At 31.7% G+C, this 21,558-nt stretch overlaps 2 protein-coding genes across 6 annotated transcripts; one reads left to right on the top strand and one right to left on the bottom strand.

The window, feature by feature from the left end:
* Window positions 1-235: 235 nt before the first annotated feature.
* On the top strand, window positions 236-6,610 carry LOC140040706 (uncharacterized). Its single transcript, XM_072086833.1, has 7 exons — window positions 236-519; window positions 1,994-2,055; window positions 2,276-2,915; window positions 3,517-3,581; window positions 5,558-5,690; window positions 5,887-5,927; window positions 6,079-6,610. Exons 1-7 carry the CDS (start codon window positions 428-430, stop codon window positions 6,315-6,317), a joined length of 1,272 nt encoding a protein of 423 aa, XP_071942934.1. The 5' UTR covers window positions 236-427; the 3' UTR covers window positions 6,318-6,610.
* A 716-nt stretch (window positions 6,611-7,326) lies between these two features.
* LOC140040707 (uncharacterized) lies at window positions 7,327-20,063 on the bottom strand. Of its 5 annotated transcripts, none has more exons than XR_011842756.1 (6): window positions 20,014-20,063; window positions 19,109-19,621; window positions 16,276-16,324; window positions 12,077-12,220; window positions 10,752-10,896; window positions 7,327-10,431 (listed from the first exon to the last, which is right to left on the bottom strand). XR_011842756.1 is itself a non-coding variant. In XM_072086834.1 (5 exons), exons 1-4 carry the CDS (start codon window positions 18,571-18,573, stop codon window positions 10,752-10,754), a joined length of 345 nt encoding a protein of 114 aa, XP_071942935.1. In that variant the 5' UTR covers window positions 18,574-18,659; the 3' UTR covers window positions 7,328-10,431. The 5 variants fall into 5 exon arrangements, 2 of the variants coding, with proteins under 2 accessions (XP_071942935.1, XP_071942936.1); XR_011842755.1 differs by having other exon boundaries at window positions 12,077-12,223; XR_011842757.1 differs by lacking the exon at window positions 16,276-16,324 and having other exon boundaries at window positions 12,077-12,223.
* Window positions 20,064-21,558: the final 1,495 nt, after the last annotated feature.

Raw genomic sequence — 21,558 nt, forward strand, 5'->3', positions numbered from 1 at the left:
CTAAACAATCCACTATGAAAACGGTTCTCGGTATTGTATACGATTTGTCCAGAATCATAGGAAAGTACTGTCCGTGTTGTATTAAGGACATCTCATAAGGCCACTGATTTTGATTGTATTGTTTTAGAAATCCTAAATCTAGTCTGGTATGATTAAATAAATAAATTATAATAAAATAATATGATAAGCCTAATACTGGACAACATTGTCTTAAATGGAAATACAGCACCGAGAATCAGGTTTAAAACTTAGATCCTAGTATATCGATCGATTGGGAAGCTGACGTTTTTAAAAATAGCAATACAGTGTGACACATGTGAGTTGAGCGCAAGGTAAATTTAATGTTGTCTGCGCGTATCATTATACGAATAGTTTGATACCCGTAAAGAAAAAGTATTAACATCTTGATAATGTGTATAGGTTAGATATGTTGTCCAACTGTGAAGCATTCATCTTATATTCGAACAATTGTGATTTACATTTTGATGGTAGATTGTGTGAATTTGTTCATCCGGAAAGGTACGTTTATTTTTGTTTTCACAGACGTATTCAGAACGTACATATTTCTATTTGCCCTAATGAAACATTTTACAAAACAATGACCGGAAGTACGACATTTGACCCTCGACCCCATTTCTCAATATTGTATATAAATATAATAAAATTAAAATGTCTCCTCTCAAATGACTCAGATACATGTTTCTAGTAGGATATAAGACTGTTAAGTAAATCTCAAAAATTCACATGAATAACTCGCCTGGAAAGTATGCAAATTAGTAGTACAAGTTACATGAAATATGCAAATTAGAGGGTGAAATCACATAATATAAGGCTAGAGAGTTGATTTTTTCAAAGACGAGTTTAGAATGTACATATTTCTATTGCTCTAATGAAACATTTTACTAAAAAATTGAAGTACAAAAATTGACCCTTGACCCCATTTCTCAATGTTTGCATACAGAATGCGACTAAAATGTCTGTGTAGAGTCTTTGTTTTGGCCTCAAATGACTCGTATAAAGGTTTCTGAGTAGGATTGTTTAGTATTATTCTCATACTCGCCTCCAAAGTATGCATATTAGTAGTATACAACGGGTGAAAGTTACCATATCATTATCGTTTTTCGCGATATGGCACCACTGTAATGTGTAACTTGTACTACTAATTTCCATACTTTCGAGATGCATGGCAGGGGTGTGATTTGGGAATTACAAAACGGTCCTATTCTGGCTTTTTGAAAATAGTATTCATCAATTTGAGGCAAAAACTAAATCTCTACAGACATTTTAGTTACATAAATGCATTGAGAAATGGGGCTTGTACTTTTGTCATTTTTTATTACAGAAAATACAAATAAGTACATTCTGTGAAAAATCATCTCTCTAGCATTAGCGGTTTAAGATTCGGCGGGAATGTTGTAGTTTCACCCCATAAATTACATATTTAATGTAACCTGTACCACTAATTTGCATATTTTCGAGGTGCGTGATAAAGGTGTGATTTGGAAATTACTAAACGGTCCTATGCTGGCAATAGTAAACCTGTATCCAAGTCATGTATGTCTGTACAGACATTTTAGTTGCATTATTTATGCAAAATTGAGAAATGGGGTCATGGGAGCATATTTCATGTAACTTGTATTACTAATTGGCATACTTGTGAGGTGAGTGATTTACTTACTTTATTAGAAACCTGTATCCGAGTCATTTGAAGGCAGAAAAAAGTCTATATAGACATTTTAATTTAATTATATAGGCCCTATGCAATAATTTGAAATGGGGTCGAGGGCAAAATGTCGTACATCCTGTTATTTTTTTGTAAAATGTTTCATTAGAGCAACTAGAGATAGGCCCTATGTACATTCTGAATGTGTCTGTGAAATCGTCTATATAGATTAAAGTACAGTATAGCGATAAACGATGAATTCAAACTAAATATAATCATGAATCTTGCCCAGTGACATAGATAAAAAGACTTGATTTTTGTATTCGATAGTGATACGTCTTTATTACAAATCAACTGTTGTCCCGGATATACTGGTACTGACTGTTATGAAGGTAAGGGTTATGATATACATTGCCATAATAATGTTTATTATAATGATTCATTATCATTATCACCACATCATCATCACCACCACGACACCATCATCAATAATAATAGTGGCCAACCTGTATCGGATCACACAAGCCCATTACAATGTGAAATACTGAAAACTGATCCAACCAATCATTTATGCATCATTTTACTTCTCTTAATTTTTTCTTCCATTGGTAGAATGTCCGGAGAATATGTTTGGACTTAATTGTCTTGGTAACTGTGAATGCCAAAATGGTGCCACATGTAACCCCATCAACGGATCATGCACATGCCCTGATGGTTATACCGGTGAATTTTGTGAGCGTACCTGTACGGAAGGATTATATGGTGGTGGATGCTTATTGACATGCCCTGATTGCCACACAGACAGCTACTGCGATCATACCAACGGTAGTTGCATTTGCCCTCCAAAACTTGAAGGTGAACTTTGTTCTGAAAAACAAAAGGGTAACCCAGACTTCTGTAGTTTTTGTCCACCAAGTGACGTATGTGGTGAAATTTCGTGCTGTGATTCTAGCAGTGACTTCTGCTTATGCGGACCTGGATGGACAGGGATTTATTGCACAGAACCATGTGAAGTAGGAACCTTTGGAAAAAACTGTAAAAAGTACTGTGAATGTGAAAATAATTCTACTTGCTTGCATACAGACGGACGTTGCATATGCACACAAGGCTGGACAGGAACATTATGCAACGAACCTTGTGAAAGTGGGTTTTTCGGGAACCAATGTTTTCAGATGTGCAACTGTCCAAATAATAGTACGTGTGACCACATAACAGGGGCATGTCATTGTGCTGGTGACTGGCAGGGTATGAGGTATCGTATTCTGTTTAGATTGATTTTATTCATTAATTAAAATTATTTATGGACCTTCTTCCTAAATTATGTAGTCCTGCTTTAGTTTAGATATAGATAGTGAATTATAATCAAATTAACTATTACGTTTAAAATATAATATATAATATAACTGCACCGCACATCATAAATCGGCAATTACATGATATAGATGTAATAATTTACTGCAATACCGTATTAATTCGAATACACCTTTTTAGGGGTAGTTGGGTGGGTTGTTGTTATTCGAGAGGGAGGTGTTTATTCGGGTGAGGCGTTTATTTATTTGGCTGTAATATGGTAACATGTATAATCAAATAAATACCCTCTTAGATATAAAAAAAAAAATACAACACAATTATATTAAGAAATGATAAGTGAAAATTGTATCAACATTCTTGGTAAATTGTGGATCTTGTCAATCAATGAATTCTACTACAAATAGAAATGCAATATTGTGTATAAATGCATGTGGTGGGGCGTTTATTACAGGATATTATTAGTAAATTGGGCGTTTATTCGAATAAATACTGTATTCCTTAAAATTATTTCAAGAATGAGTTGACATTCGTTTTATTTACAGATGTAATGAAGGAATACATTGTAAACCTAATGAAAATTGTCGGCCTGCAAACGGAACGTGCATAGGTAATAACTAATATTTTATAGTATCGATGGTAATTGTGATGATAATATCATGATAATAAGAATAATTATTATTGTTATTATTACTATTATTTACCTCCGCGAAGGCGGTATATGTAGTCGATCGCGTGTTTTTGTTTGTCTGTTTGTGTTTGTTAGTGGGATTACTCAAAAAGTAATTACAATTTACCAAAATGAAAATACAGATAGATAGATATGTGGTCAAGGACATCAAGGCATCCGGACCACGGTCCCAATTCTGGACCACTTTTTAGTATAAATTGTTAAAAGAAAGGACAGAATTTTCAAAAGCCGATGAGTAGTTTTAAAGTAACAATTAGGCCTAAACTGAAAACGCATTTTCTCGAGAACTACTTCATTTGTGATTTGTAATTTACCTCCGCCAAGGAGGTATATGTAATCGGTAGCGTGTATTTGTTTGTTACTTGGCCAAATTGAAAATTGGCCAAGTATGTTGATCTGTTTGGTTTGTGTGTGTGTTTGTTTGTTTGTTTGTCATCACTCTAGTGCTCACAGTTTTGATTCGAATGACACCAAATTACTACCATACATGTCACCTTGTGCAAGGACGACACTGCCCAATTTTGGTTAAAATCTGGACCACGGTCCCAATTCTGGATCACTTTTAAAAAGTATGTTCAGACCTGCTAGTGTTAAAAGATTGGACAGAATTATCAAAATCCGGTGAGCAGTCTTAAATTAACAAGTAAACTACTAAAATTGCATTTTCTCGAGAACTACTTGTCCAAAAAACTTCATTTTTGTACAAGAGGCAAGTGTTATAATTTGTGATTTGTAATTTTAAAACATAATTAGATTTAATGTACAGGTTTTTTGATGCGAATAGTTTTAAAAACCTATTTCTTTTCAAATTCACCCGTGTGTTTTTCCCGCGTGCTGTTCTATTGTTCGGTTCGGTTTGTGTGTGTGTTTGTCATCGCTCTATCGCTCACAATGGTAAATACACATAGGAATCTTTCTTCAAATGTTAGTCAGTTGTGTATGGCTCGGTGGTCTGTGCTGGTGTCTACAGCATTTAAGTTACCGAGATCGAGTCTCACCTTGGGAAATGAAACGAAATCAGATTTTTTTTTTATTGTTTGTTGATTTATAATTAAATTTAGAGAAATTATGTCTCTATTTTCATGTTACATGGGAGGTTTATAACATATACTGAACTTTGATCAGGTTAAAATCGGTCAAGGTCAAGTTTGTTTAGGAGGCCAATTTGATTTGGCCAAGTATCGCGCTATGCGCGAAGGCTAGTTTGTTTGTTAGCAGGATTACTCAAAAAGTAATTACAAGATCTTCACCAAAATAAATATACAGATAGATATGTGGTCAAGGACCATTCCATCAAATTTTGGGACAATTGTCCCAATTCTGGACCACTTTTTAGTATACTTTTCAGACCTGCTAGTGTTAAAAGATAGGACAGAATTTTTCAAAAGCCGGCGAGCAGTCTTAAATTAACAAGTATACTGAAATTGCATTTTCTCGAGAATTACTTGTCCAAAAAACTTCATTTTTGTACAAGAGGCAAGAGTTATAATTTTTAATTTGTAATTTTATAACATAATTTGATTAAATGTGCACGTTTTTTTATGCCAGTAGTTTAAAAAACCTATTTTCTTTTCAAATTCACTCGTTTGATTTTCGCGTTGCTGTTCTATTGTTAGTCAACTGAAGCTATTGTTAATTGAAAGGCTTGTTACACAACCATTACACCAAACTCGCATACACATGCTTGTAGTGAAATTAGCCTAAATCACAAACAGCATTAAGACACACACAAATATATATATATATATTTTTTTTACCGGAGAAATCTTATGTAGGAGAATTTTACAGTAGGAAAATTCTTGTCTAGAAAAGTTGGATTCGAGCTTAGTAAGAATTATTTATTGGTTCTTTCGTTAAAAACGTTTAATGACAATTACCGGTATCTTTATCAACAGCCGATGTGGAAACTATTTCCAAGAGGACACCACCAATTAAAAGTGGTATTGCAGCCGGTGCGGGCGCCACTACATTCCTCTGTCTAGTTGTATTGACAATATATTGCATGAAAAGAACAAAAGTACAATCAAGGTATGTATGCATACTATACTAATCATCAGATATCTAACTTGCATTATATGCTCGAATGTGCATATATACAGATCTAATCCAAACTTTTCTATAATACGTTAGATTCTTTTAATTTCGACTATTAGGCCTATACCGTATTTTTGTACAGTGTTCTTATAATATTTAAGCATACTTTATTTATTCTTTACTGTTTTAGAACATTTAGTATGGAGAGAAAAGTTCCTATTTCTTCGAATGGTAAGTGACCAATTAAAATTAATAAATATTTATACTTGTTTGACTTACCTACTGTAATATATTACCTTTATAATATACAATGAGTATAAGCAATAAATATCGCAGAAATTATAGAAAACGAAATAAGTCTATTATTATTATTATACTGCAGGGCCTCAGCCACCACCACGACCAGGATTCGCAACGTTCAACAATGAACCAGTTTACGATTCTATTGGTGAAGATGGGCATTATATAGAAATAATTGATAATAAGCCATCAGGCATCTATAATCCCGAGTATATAATATCAGGAGGTGAAGGTTACTTAATACCAAGCACAAGACCTACATCATCAGAACATCAGGACACAAGCAGTAGTGGATCAAATTATTCAACTGATAGTTCGTAAAACTATGTGATTGATCATATATATAAAGATGCAAAGAACATAATTCTAAACCGCCCGGTGATATACTGAACATTTATTAATTAATTTGAAACGAAGAGTCGCTATGCAATCGAGTTTCCACAATTACCATGAAATGCCCAGTAGTATAATGTCAGGACATCTGCATATCAAGAAAAAGGTTCTGGGTTCGAATCTCGGTTTCGGTGACGTTTTCTTATTCTCACAGATTTCCTCATCTTTATCGTTTCAAATTAATTAATTAATTACCGTACATTTCAGTATTTCACCAGGAAAGGTGGGATCTCTGAAGAGATACCTTTTTATATGTAATATTACAGGCACAGAATAAATTCTAAACCACCCGGAATAGCACTAGTCCCTCAGTTGTACGCACGCGCACCAGAGATCAAATTGATACGCCCTCATCTTTCAGTATTTTATTCACGGAGCGGGATGCGGGATATAGGCTATATAATGGATATATAGTATAGTGACAGCTGTTATAGCTACCACCATTTTGAAATAATCTTGTATAAATAAATAAGAGAAAAAATATAACACCAAAATAAAAACGTTTTTTCAACGAACATGAATTTGAAAATGATATATCACAAAAGAAAGGAATTAATTGCATGCCTATTACACACATGATAATTAGGCCTATAACATCATAAATTCAGGTTCTATGTATATATAGTACTGTATATCGATCTATACAGCAGCGTGGGAGCAATGTTATTGGAATTAAGTACTTTGTTTACTGCTGTGTTTTCTTTCGGATTCTAATTTGAAATACAAATTTAACATGTGTTATTTTTGTTGCTACCATGAGTGCGGGAAATTTACTTTACAGAACCAAATACACATAATGGATTAGTCTTAAGTCGAATAAAATAGATATATAGGTATACAGTATAAGTGTATTATTAGAATAATATACTTTTTTTTTAATAAGTTGAATTAGTGGTGAACTGGTCAACAACACTATTTGAACTTAATATAATTGTAAACCGAAATAATCAACACATACAATGTACAAAACATTTTCTTTTTAGACAATAATTTAAATATAATAGATACTCGAGACATTTTCTACGAACGTCGACTACTTTTAGACACAAAATCGTATATTTATTTTACTAGATACTTGAATTCAATTAATAATTGAAGTAAGTAATTACATTTATACTGTTCAAGTTTAAGTGTACTATGTTTTTCCTATAAAACATCGGTATGTGATAATGTTTTAATCTTAATAAGAATTTGAAAGTGTCATTGAGTGTCAATGAAAATTAAAGATTAAAATGTCTGTTTTTTCTTTTTACAAACTCGGTTCGTTAACCTCAAATAATATATTATAATCACACTCATTTATCCAAATTAATTACTAAACAATTTTAATATTCCAATTCGGCTCTTTGGTGTGGTAAATTTGAAAATGTAAATGTTTTAAAAATGAATCCGTTGAAGAATTATGGAGGTCTGGTCTTATTGTGAAGTGAGTGTGTCATGTACTATATTATTAATGTGTAGACAGACCTACCATGGAGCTAGCTCCATGGACCTACTGTAAGGCCAATTTACACAGATAAGAGGAGCGGTAACGGTAAGCAAGCAGAAATGCGCGTACCGTACCACGTATAATCTGTATCTATCCGTTTTGTGTAATCGGCCATAAGAAATAATATAGAATAACAGATTCTATATTTGTGTTGACGGCCGTTACTGATCGTCTGTATAAATTCGGCGCGGTCTATAGCCTATTCAAACGCCATGATAAACTAAATACAGAATTAGGAAGTATGCCCTTTACAACAACATAAAACATATAATGCATTCATAATGTTATCATTATTTTTAATGTTTGATTATTATAATTATTACTACAATAAATGGTACAATTCAGTTTCTTGTTCAGTTCAATACCCTTTTGTTTTCATCTGATCTGCACGAATAAGCTTAATTATTATTTAATATGCATTGCCGTAAAAATTGAATAAATGGATTATATATAAATTATTTACTAAATCCAATGGTGTAGGCAATACATGTTTGTAATTTTAAACAGTTGCATAGAAATACCGTTTGATATCCTTATTAATGTATTTTATAAACGTGTTGCGGTAATGCCTAATGGTTTACAACCCCAGAGAATAATGACACTGAACTTGAATGTTGACACAGAAGAATTATATATTCATTTATATAAAACACATTGTAAGTGACTTCACTAAATAAACATCATAAATGAATCATTTGAAATTGAAAAATCGCAACTTCATTTGCTGTCGTTACTCAGTCACAAACAGAAAATGAACAAAGGCATAGTTAGGTTAATGTTACAAAATCGATATGTTTTATTTTACGGTTGGGACAAAACTTATTTAATACTGTATTAGATGATTTGAAACTTACGTTTTAGTGCTACAATTAATATAAGTATCATACTACTAAGTTAAATTCACCGTTTTATACATCGATTGAGCACAACACAAATTGCCATTTTAAAAACAGATACATGTCAATTTAATTACAAAACAAAAACATCTGATGCTATCTAAGTAAGTGGTTACAAGAATATACCAATTACTGACTATAAAACAGAATAAGAATATTCGTTTATGTTCTTACTGAGAATTGACTCCATATTGTATCGCTTGTCAAACGTTTGACCAACCGTCGATATTTCGTATTCTAAATATTCATTGACTTGCTAAAAGCATTTAAAATAAAATGAATGAATAAAACAGTTTCTAGTGCAATATGAATAAAGTTAACAGTACAATAATAATACTATTCTTATTCAATTGAACATTTTAGGAAATTATCCATCCAATGACGTTTTAATTGTTAATAATAATGCTAACATCATTATTCACTCAAAATATATTCATAATCTGTTGCATTTTTATTACTAAAACATTTATTAAATTTATTTTTATGGATACTATAGTTAGTATACTACTTGCTTTAGTATACTGCATTTACGAATGTTATTTAATAATGGAGGCAACTAATTCATGTTGGTATACTTTCTAAATGTATAACATAATATCGCATATCGTGTATCTCACGAGTCGTCTCTTATGAGTGGTCTACTGGTTGCTTAGGTCATTTTATTTACCGATAATGAACTACTGACCATGATGTTTAATGCATTTTCATGGTTCGATCTCTGTTACTCTTTGAACAGACCTGTTTCAAGACAATATTCGCACTGCGAATTAGATTGATTCTGCTTGTAACAGATGAATATATCTATGCTCCTGGCCACGCTTAACTCTTGTATCATTATATGATATTATAATATTGTCCATAGGATTAAGGAGTTTACACCATGTTCGTTATCGTGTTCAACTCCATTACTCAAAAGCACTGTACCTTCTTCGATAGTAAACGTATAATAAGGTGATTTTGATTTATTCGATTGATCAGAACGTTTTGAATTATAGAAATTGATTTGAGTTGACGATGGTTTTAGTAATTACACCCGAATACAGAGGAAATTTTAATGGCAAGGCGCGCTGCATTTAGCATGGTGTGTCATGTTCTGTCGGTGTGGGAGGGGAATGACGGTGGGCGAACCCGTGAGTCACAGCTATGTTTTACGTATGGTTATACACTATACAACACATTAACTTGTTCGTATATAGAACTATACAGTAATTGCATCAAGCAAACATGTTTATGATATAGGCAAATATATAGTTGGATGTATTAACTTTTGTATTCGAAAAAATACAATATAAACTAATTTGTTCTCCTATCTTTACTAGTTTGTATTATTATTATATACAAATAAATACATTTATATTTGTTTTGACAATTGTAAACAGGTATGGACTTATCAGCGGGAATTAGAAGTACAGTGCTAGAAATTAGTCTTGGTAGCCTATACCACGCTGCCAATCTAGGTAAGGATATTTACCATGAGCATAAATTGACAAGTAGCTGCAGCTAAAAAAGGCTGATTATATACAGTAATTTGACATAAATATTGGCATTTTATCCATACTTTGATCTTGAGTAACGTTTAATTTTTGTTATATCCTGCATATCGGTTTAAAATTGATAATCCGTAAAGTCAAATAAATTGTTGATTAATCGTGGTATCCTACAAAAGAAAACATAATTAGTATTGATAAATTATAAGGCCTATATTATCGTTGTTGTATAATGTTTTAACTGTTGTTATTATCACACCCATTCAAAGAAGCATGTTCATTTTTCCTCAACATCACATGAGATAGATGGTTGAATATAGCAACTCAACTTACTTTATTCATATTATTTTCCATCCGATAAATCAAACAATATTATAATGGCATTGCGTCACATATGTTAATTGCCACCAATGGCTGGTGGCTGAAGAGAAACCAATAAGGGTCTTGACAAACACTGATATGACTTTGGATGTGTACAAAATGTATTTACCTATTCCGTATATGCTGTTTTCTTTAAATTATTGTGTTCAAATACAGTGAGCATCCAAGGTGACACTTTTCGAGCTTCATTTTTATTTTTAGATAAATTTCCAATCCAACTAGGTGCCGATTCCAGTCTCTTTTCTGTAGCAAAGCTGTGTATAATGACAAATAAGAGTATCAAATTATTCAGAGGTATAACACATTCAATAATAAACAATAGCTTTTATAATAAGAAAAAAAACCTAATGGAAATTATAAATAAAGTCGAGTGTGTTTTTTTTATGGATAAATGTGATGTGAGAAGCAATTTCACGTGCGAGATCTCGACCAAACAGAATTTTAAAGAAAGTGATTTCCGTACCAAATGTACTTTATCAATTAAATATCAATTAATAGGACAATTTGACTGGTTGTTAATAAAACAGAAATAAAGGAATAGCGTCATTTTAAAATAGCACCAATTATTATCGTTATTAATATCATGATACTAATTTCTCAGTTATAATGAATGCCCTCAACCAAAATCATGCATGATATATCTACATAGGAATAAGACAGTTTTCAAAAAGGCTTAAGTGAACACATAAACTGCTCAAGTAAATGATTTGATTGAATAGGCCACCATATTAATTAACTAATTTGATCCAAATTGATCCGGTTAGCACAGCAAAGTTTAATCTATCGTTATTTTTCTAAACCACTTGATACCTTTCTGGAACTCTTCACAGACATGAATTAGGCCTAATGGTAATCAGAAAATAAAAATAAAGCACACACTAAGCAAGATAAAACAATAAACTTAGAAGTATCAAACCACAGAGTGGTCAATATATGTTTTATAAGAGGCGTTTACAAGTATAAACTGCAAAATATATGACATGACATAAGAAAACAAGGTAGTCCTATATCTTCATTTGAGAAAAATAATTTTGTATGAAAAATTGCAGGAACAAGATAGAGGAAAAGTAGAAGGGAGATGAATCGGTGTCCCTCCTTTCTACATGCCCGACCAGAGAATTAAGAACGGTAGGTCTAACATTTACATCTGGTCTAGTTTGATTTGCTCTGAGTAAAAATTAACACTATTGTATGAATTTACTTGTTGCCTGGTCAGATAAAAATGAATTAAATGATTGTAATACAACTCTTTAAATTAAACCTCATGAAATCTAATGTTCAATGAAATACTTTAAATGAAGTCAATATAGTACAGTATTGGATCCATTATCCTGTCGCTATTTTTACTGACTTTTGTTTTTACTGTTATTGATACAGTGTATAACCCTTATAGTCACTACTATTATGCTACTAGAAATTAGGATTATTACTTGCCTATTAGTATTGTCCCGTTTACCCCATCGTTGGCGTGATCTGATTCTACAACCTTGTGGTGGGCATCCATTTGGTCTGGCAAAGCACGGGGTCAGTAACATCACAACAAACAGTGTAACTATACTCAACCGCATCACCATTGTTCTTCTTTATTACATAGCAAAATATTTAGAAAAATAAACAATTATTAGAATAATTAATCTTTCTACACTAAAGACATTCTAGTAGAAATGACAATTGAATGTGTTCGTGTGTGTTTAAATAATAACCAAATGAATTACTTAAACCGGATAATTAGTTTTTCTAATTGAATGACTTCATTATATAGTTAGCAACACATTTAGTCTATTCATGAAAACACCACGATGAAGCGTGCAAAATGCGTACACAAAGTGTACATAAAATATAACAATTACTATTGACCGATACTAAAGTAAGTACCACTTTACTTACTGATACACTCACAATAATTTGCTCTTCAATAGTATAGAGAAATAATATGTATTGTGATTTATTGTTTCAGTTTATTAAAGTGTGTAATTTGAGATTAAAACGAAACAAACATACGATAGATATCACGATTGTTAGTAATAATGGTAATTTTCGTATTCAATTAACGAGTTTCCTGATGGAATTGATAGAATTGACTATTGATTTACAATTATATTATATTAATGCTATTTCTGCGACATTACGAATACATAACGTAAATGGATGTAAAGGGGGTATCTAGTATCTTCTCTACGCTGTTATTAGGCCTATTCAACAATGTACAATTAAGACCGTTGCAAAGATTTATACATATCTTCAGAAACAAATTATGTTATGAGTTGCAACACTTCACCTTGGAATTATATCACAAAGTATAAACGGCAAGCTCGCGTATTAAACTAATTCCAATCAGTGTTGCTCATCTGAATGATAATTTTATACATAATTAAAATGATTACAGTATTTAGTGCTTATAACATCGGGTATTCTAACAATTAGGATAATAATATAAATTATTTATTACGAAATGTAATCTGGAATCAAGCAAAATATACAATATGTAAATACTGATCAATCGGTTTCGCATTCGGAAAATACTAGTTGACGCAATACGGACATTTGTGACGCAATGTATGCATCAACTTAGTTCGTTTCGCGAACGCGAAGCTTGTCGATTATTTAACATTTTATTTTCGTAACATTTTTGGTGTCTATATCGCGCTAAAATTGAGGTTTTATTGTTGGAAATGCTATTAGAAGTCTATATATATATCATATTTCGTTACATTAACACTTTAAATTGACAGGTCTTGGTAGGTCTTGGTAGGTCTTGGTATTTAGGAGGACCCCTTCATTTGCCTATATGGACATGTTGATGTAATATTATTACAAATCATATTTGGTCACATCACATTTTTTTTGTCAAACTAGTTTTTATTTTAAAAGAAATTCAAAGCGTTTATATCTGAATTCGTTTATACATATGCCTACTCGAAGAAACTGACATTTTTTAACAACAGATTGATCTTAATAATAATTATATATTATTTGTATAAATCTTTTACTGACGATGATGATTGTATCTTTCGGTAAAAGTGCACGACACTAACCTGCCTAAAAACTAGCAGGTTATATAATTATTGCATTTAGTTCGTTTTAATAGTTAGCATATTAAAATTCCATTCATTTTATTGACATCCTCCAATAAATATGCTGCAATTGAGAATGTTATAATTATGCTTTTAAAATAAAATCGAGATAAGATATTTTTGCTCCTCTGAACTGCTTTCACTCTAAATTTAGGCCTAAAGAAAAATAATAATTTGAAATGGCTTATAACGCAGGCAGGCCTACGGGTACATCTTTCCAGGCGGGATATATACTGGTACCATGAACTTAACATTATAATAATTTATTAATATATTGTAATACATAAAAAATAAAGTAGATAAAGACGTTCTGAATTACAAGACAATGAGATAAATGTGTATTATAGTGTATGCATTGGAAAAGTGTACACATTTTGTCGTGGTGTTACAGGTAAAAATGCAAGAAAACCGATTTCATGAAATTATATCGTATTTGGCTAATAATTTAAAAATTATGCAACAATAATTACAATCTGCTGCATCCTTTTTTATTATTAAATATAAAAAAATGAATGTGTCAACTTAGTTAGAAAGACGTGGATGTTGAGGTAATATTAATTCAAAAGTTAACAATAATCATATATTAGAAATAAAGTAGAATATTTCATCATTGATCATTTTTAGTTTTATCCATTTTGAATGATTCCTAATAGTTCTGAATCGATCATGTTACCTACTAAATACTATCAGGTTGTGCAATGCACTTTTAGGTACATTTCACCTAAACAATTCATATTTCACTCAAGAATTAACACTTACCGCTGTGTGAAAGATATTGCAATGTGGCAATTAATATTGTTGCGATGTTTCAGTGATGCATTTATAAAATTATAACTTATTATGATTTCTATATCATGTATGCAAAGTGATAATAAATCAGGAATTAGTAGTTGGATTAATTCAAATAACCTGTGTTTTTTGCGGGGGAGAGGGAGGGAGGGAGGGGGGGGGGGGGGGTGGGTATTCTTGCTTTCTTGTTTAAACTATCCGAGAACATAGTCAGCTGTTGTTTAATTACGTTGTTTTTAATAACTGTGAACCCGAAGGCTGTTACGTCTCGTGTGAACCAGATTGTGAAATTATTGTTAATGGTTCTCACTTTAGGTTTTTCCAAGTCACTAAACATAAAGGCGGCGAATTATCAAGGCTATTTGGCTGTAATATACATTACTTTGTCAAAAACCATACATATGTATAAGATTAGGTAAATTAATTAATTTAAAGAAATAACAACATTGCAATCGTCATAATTTATTTTCGTTAGAATGTAACTATTGTTTACTGCTCGAATCGGTTACAGTTGCTGTGCACTAAAGTATAGATGTATACAAAATGAAATAAGGTTATGACGTTGTTCCGTCACTAAACACCAGTGCATAATAATCATGAATACGAGGAGATGCTTTGCATTTACCTATCTCCCTGTACGATAATTGTTTTTAATAGCTGAAAATTTGTTGAACAGCTAATTAATGTGCATTTGCATGAGGTAGGCCTACAACTCATAATTATTATTGAATAATTGCGCATAAAAAGATATTACGTTTTTGTTACATATATTTCGCGTGAGAGCACATACATTGTACCAGTCATTGGTACGTGTAGCCTGCTTAGTCGTCAAGCTTGTGGTAGCACCTGATCTAAACGAACTTATAAATTACCGTATTCAATTTCGGTTTTTTTTCACAAATGACATATACTGTAAATAAAGAAACAAATGAAGAAAATAAAGAAATACATGTACACAACAAATTAGGCCTACAAAGAGAGATTAAATTAATTTTAAAAAAACGTACACTCTTTCAGAGAATAGTGAATAAACAATTAAAATAACAACATTTGCAAAACATAAAAATAAAAAGGTAGGCCTATATAAATGTAATTCAAGTTAGAAATGAACATAATGCGTTATGTAATTAGCTTAATTTTAAAATATGTGTAGCATTTCTGTACAAGATAGCGTGTTTGTAACATCAAAGGAAAATCAGTCTTCGCCCTAAAGGTTCCAAATCTGTTATGGAAAATCCGTACTTTTTTGTCTATTGGAAAAGGACTGAGTGGAGTGAGTGGAACAACTATATAGCAATTTTGTATTTTATTTTAAACTCTATATTAAAGTTGAAAGTATAAAAGTGAAAGGAAATACACTAGTATAGTGTTGGACTTCACCTCAATGCAGATTACTAATGATCTCAATTTCTACTTCATTGGTGATTTTTTTAAATGTAAATTGCATCGAGCACCTCAACCCCACCATGATTCAAACTGAATTGCTTTGATGCTCTTCTGACCCTACATTAAATACAGCATTTGAAATGAAAATATGAAATGTATCAAGATTTTACCAGTAAATCAATGGCTAAAACAAAAGTGTGTGAATGTGATTTACACAATTATTATTTTTCTCTCCTCTAAAACCCGTTTATTATAATAAATATCAGAATTACGCCTTGGTACTAAATGACATCATAACGGTCGATGATAATTACGTTACACCACTTTACAACTGTTCAATCAATTTTAAACAATGATTACAAGCTATCAATCATAACAATTTACCTGTACTCTTTAGTATCTTTCGTCTTTTGTTTCACGTCAACCAGAATTCCTGAAATATATTTCCATAGAGACGTTATCATGTTATTTTTATATAATTTGCTCAGAAATACCGGTATCACACTAAAATTATGTAATATTGAAAACAGAAATACAGATGATGTGAAGTATAGTTTATGAGATAATGAATGAATGTTCTGTGCCTATTTTATACTGAAATTTAATTAATTAATTTGAAACGATAAGATGAGGAAATCTGTGAGAATGAGAAAGATTTGAACCCGGAACCTTCTGCTTGATATGCATGGTATTGTTCAAACCCGATTGGAAGCGACTCTTTAACATTTCCGGCGTGGTACGGCGGAACAGCACTATTCCTTCAGAGATCAAATTGATACGCCCTCATCTAACAGTATTTTTATTCACGAATCGGGATCTCCGGAGAGATACTTTATATATAGATAGGCATAGAAAAATAATTCTAAACCGCCCGGTGATATACTGAAATTTAATTAATTAATTTGAAACGATAAGATGAGGAAATCGCCCCAACCGAGATTCCAACCCGGAACCTTTTGCTTGATATGCAGATGTCCTAACCATTTAGACCACTGGACCTTTCATGGTATTGTTCAAAACCGATTGGATAGCGACTCTTTAACATTCTGGGCGGGATAGCACTAGTCCCTCAATTGTACGCACGCGCACCAGTAAAATACTGAAAGATGAGTGCGTATCAATTTGATCTCTGGTGCGCATGCGTACAATAATGAAGTAATAAGTATAAACATTAGAAAAAAGATTAATAATATTTCAATCTTTTAAAAAATCGAGACTCGAACCCGGAACCTTCTGCTATATATATATTTTAAAGTATGTTTATACAATTAGTACTTTTCTGGTGTTTAAAACTCGTAAATACCGATAAGATCAATAATACGAAGTGAATCGAAGAAATTTGTTGTTACGATACATGATAAACCCATGCAATCATGCTTGACATTTGACCACCACCATGCGTTTATTAAATATGCGAAGCAGCAATGGCCCATTGTTTGTAATACATACATAAAACAATAAATCCAACGTCCTATTGTGTTTGTTTTTTTACGTCAATTGACTTAATTAACTGTTCTAGATATTTTCGTCAGGTCATTTCAAGTAATGATGCGAACAAAAATATATGATTGTGAGCTTGAAATGGTTATTTTTATAATAACACCTAAGGGTAATTTAATAAGAATATATAAGTAAAAGAACTTTACAAAGAACAGCGTCTAAAACGTGTACAAGAAAAGCAATAAAGTGCCTTTTATAAGTGTTCATCAGAACATGTCTATATTTTTTTTAATGTATGTGAAAATATTTGGAACACCTAGGAGCAACTTTCTATTCACGCTTCGTCATATTTAATAATTTTAATATATTCGGAAGTAATATGTCTTATATATCAACCACGTTACTGTCGTCTTACATAAAGATTGGAAGAGATCACACAACGAGTGTCACACAAAAATGAATGCAAAGCAGTAGGAAACATTATTAAGCTAGACATATTTGCGGATATGAATTATACAGTCATATTTGTAAAATGTTTCAATATTGACAGTATCACTAAAGAATTTTAGAGATTCAATCATGTAGTTATTATTTTATTTTAAATTTAAGTTGCAATGTTTGAACTTTGACATTAATTGTTCTATTATGATGAAAATGGTAGTAATGGTAAGAATTATAATGAAGTGATAACTATAAACATTAGAAAATATATTTCAATTGTATCCATACGGTTCGTAATAAAGAAAAGTCATAATGATGTAACTTATTCAAAGTCAAGTATGTTTGTTAATGATGACACTTGATATTTAAAAATTACGATATAGTTGATAATTTGAATTGCTGTGCTTGTCAACAGTAATATTTGATAATGTGTATCGAATATCAATCTATTATTCATATCTTTTGTTATTTTGTTGACACTTGCTGAAAGGAAGCTTGCTTCTTAAAATAAGTACCGGTATTGATTAAATCCACTTTAAAAGGCGCACACCCACATCGACAACACTAGTATTTTTATCTCGGGAATTAGGGTTCTACTACAAATAATAATGCATAATGTTCTCATAAATCGTTGTTTTCACCCCTAATACGTGTTATTCATATAATAAAAATCGATAATACTAATTTTGTTGTACTCTTAAGTAAAATATAGCACATATCTAAAATATTAATTTGATAGATAATACTAAATATTATACCATATTGGTGTGGTAACATTAAATTTGAATGTAACTTACCCATGTTACTTGTTAGAATGTTTTATAGGTTTACAAAAATTTAAACAATCGCAAAATAAAGTGTAAAACTATCAAGATGTTAGTTTTATCGGTTCCTGTGGATTGTCTAGTTTTTGATAAATGTTAGAATTTGAATTTGTAAAGCATTAAAACTCAAATATTTAGACTAGGGGATCACCGGTGAATGGACATTAAGTATAGTAATAATTACGTAAATATGTATTTTAAGCTAACATAATAAACAAACTACAGAGTAAACTTGAATCATGTCGAAATTAGTCACCATATATTAGATAACTGCCCATGCGTTGAATTCCGACCATCCATCATATATGTCAAACATATTTTTAAAAGTTATTTTCTGTTGTTAATCGCGTTTGAAAACAAATATCGATGTGTGTAACAGAGAGGAAAGTTGATCTCAATTACATATTGCAGTAAATATAAATATAACTAAATCTTTCCCAGGAGAGAATCGTTCAAACCTAATGGCCACAACACACCAAATTCATAATTAACAGTCTGTTAATATTACTTACGTTTTTGTTTTGACTGTACTCTTCCAAACTAAAGAAATGGTATTAATGTGACTATCGCATCTGGAAGAATATCTACCTTCAATTAACAAATACACAGATCTGTTGAAACAGAGAGCGCTTTCAGCTTTCGTAATGAAAAGTCGTGCGATAGTTAACGTCTATATAACTGACAATTGCCGCTGGTAACGTTGGCAATGTGATTTCGTCAGCACAATTGATGTGTATTGCAACAAACTAGGCACTGTTCACAGTATCATGGAATGTTTAAAATGTACAATGTCGTCACGTTAAACGCGCTCGTTTGCGATACGTCGACAGGTTTCTCGTGTAATCCCTAGTTACCTGCAATTGTTGAGGCGGTAAATTGCAGTATCCAAGTGGGCATTAGCCGTCAAAATAAACAGACCTACACACGGTTAATGAATCTCAAGCGTCTGCTAATCATTGTAATATTGCAAGTGTTTTATGTAATTAGTAATCGTTTTTAGTTTTAAATATCAAACGGACCACCACCTGTGAACGAGAATATTAATGGTTTATGTATAATTTATTCTTATTACATTACGCCACGGATACTGTTATATTTAATTATAGATTACGTATGTGTAAACAAAAACAGCTACATCTCTATGGCATTTCTTTACTCCATGCTCCATGGTAAAAATTGTATATTGTATTTCATACAGTAAGATTTAATCGGATTTCCGCCCAAAATATTCTACATTAACAGCTACAACAAACACATAGGCCTATGCTAATTGGCTTTCGAGCATCAACTAATAAGGGAAGTTAACTTTATCGAAAAGTTATTGAAAAGTCCTTTACTCTGACCAAGCATAATATTTTGATTAAGAAACTTCCATACTATCACCCTTTTAAAGTCTATAAAATGGTTTACTTCTTACCTGAATCAATACCGTACTGTTACATAGGATCCCCAAGGATAACAGTTGACATGTACGCTGATGATACTATCCTCTATATTTCTGATACGCATGTTCCTACTATTGAACAAAACTTATTTCTGATCACATTAATTTGCAAACTTGACTTTCATGCAAACTGCTGTTTAATCACACAAGCACCGAAACAATGTTTATTGGTACAACACAGAGATTATCTCATCAACCCACAATCAACATTCACATTAATCAGCACCTCATAAAACAAGTCAATTCACACAAGCATTTTGACACAAACACAAACGTAAATCGGAGAGTCGGGACTTTTGTTTAAGGTATCATAATGTTAAGTAAAAGGTACACATATCCGAAATATAATTATCAACTACTGGTACCAACTTCACACAAAAGCATTTTAACATTATTGTCTATCATTACTATAACTTTACCTTTTTTATTTTATAAAGAAGCAACAGACGATTGTAATTATGATGTAAAATAACAAAATGATTTGTAATGATTTCTTGATAATCAAGTGTTTCTTTAAACACATGTTATTCTTCAACATTTTAATTTTATAGAGATCAAATTACCATCAAGTGTATTGCACAAAATGGCAAAGTGGTTTCTAAATTAGACTTTTGCCTAACCACATTGAACCAAAAAATTGAATTACGATCTCTTAATTAAGATTAGAAAAGGTGACTTATAGTTAGAATTTTAATTGTCTACGTTAAGCGACATTTTTATAGATCTTTAATTGGAAAACGGTCATTTTTATGTTTTAATATACCATATTAGCTTTCAACAGTTAATACAATGTATACACACGATGAATAGGCCTATAATACCATGGAGGAAAAATCTTAATGACTTAATTAATTACAATTTCAGTTTCTGTTTTTTATGTATTCTTTATGGTTGGAAATTCTGTCGCAATTTTAAGTTTCTTAATACGAGTTATTTGTACGAATTGTATGATTAATGTATTCTAATGAAGATGTTCTGAAATATATAAAAAAAAAAATTCAAATTGTCGAGGCCTAATCGAAAACAACTTGGTGTAATTTTGTTACAGCAGCAGGTAGCCTATATAGAAAATATATCGGAAGTTGTTCAACTAAAATTAGAAGCGCAATGTTATGAACTTCTAGGATATTCATCTCAATCGTCATAATTGAGCACATCCTAGGCTATCCGACGTGTCCGATTATATTATATCCCAAATTTCAACAATTGTCATTTCTGAGACATGTTAAAGAGTCGCTATCCAATCGAGTTTGAATTATACCATGAAAGCCCCAGTGGTCTACTTTTTTCTCATCTTTATCGTTTCAAAACACAATAGGCATACACATTAATTCTAAACCGCCTAGTGATATACTGAAATGTAATTAATTAATTTGAAACAACAAGATGAGGAAATCTGTGAGAATGAGAACCGAGATTCGAACCCGGACCTTCTGCTTGATATGAAACTGTCCTAACCATTAGACCACTGGGGCTTTCATGGTATAGTTCAAACCCGATTGGATAGCGACTCTCATT

Source organism: Antedon mediterranea, chromosome 2, assembly GCF_964355755.1.
Source record: "Antedon mediterranea chromosome 2, ecAntMedi1.1, whole genome shotgun sequence".
NCBI lineage: Eukaryota > Metazoa > Echinodermata > Crinoidea > Comatulida > Antedonidae > Antedon > Antedon mediterranea.

Coding starts and splice junctions, on each gene's coding strand:
- LOC140040706 (XM_072086833.1), top strand. CDS start 428: ATGTTGTCCAACTGTGAAGCATTCATCTTATATTCGAACAATTGTGAT. Junction 2,056..2,275: donor TGGTACTGACTGTTATGAAG/GTAAGGGTTATG, acceptor TTCCATTGGTAG/AATGTCCGGAGAATATGTTT. Junction 5,691..5,886: donor AGAACAAAAGTACAATCAAG/GTATGTATGCAT, acceptor TTACTGTTTTAG/AACATTTAGTATGGAGAGAA.
- LOC140040707 (XM_072086834.1), bottom strand. Junction 12,224..16,275: donor AAAGATACTAAAGAGTACAG/GTAAATTGTTAT, acceptor TATGTAATAAAG/AAGAACAATGGTGATGCGGT. Junction 10,897..12,076: donor AAACGGGACAATACTAATAG/GCAAGTAATAAT, acceptor CATTATACACAG/CTTTGCTACAGAAAAGAGAC.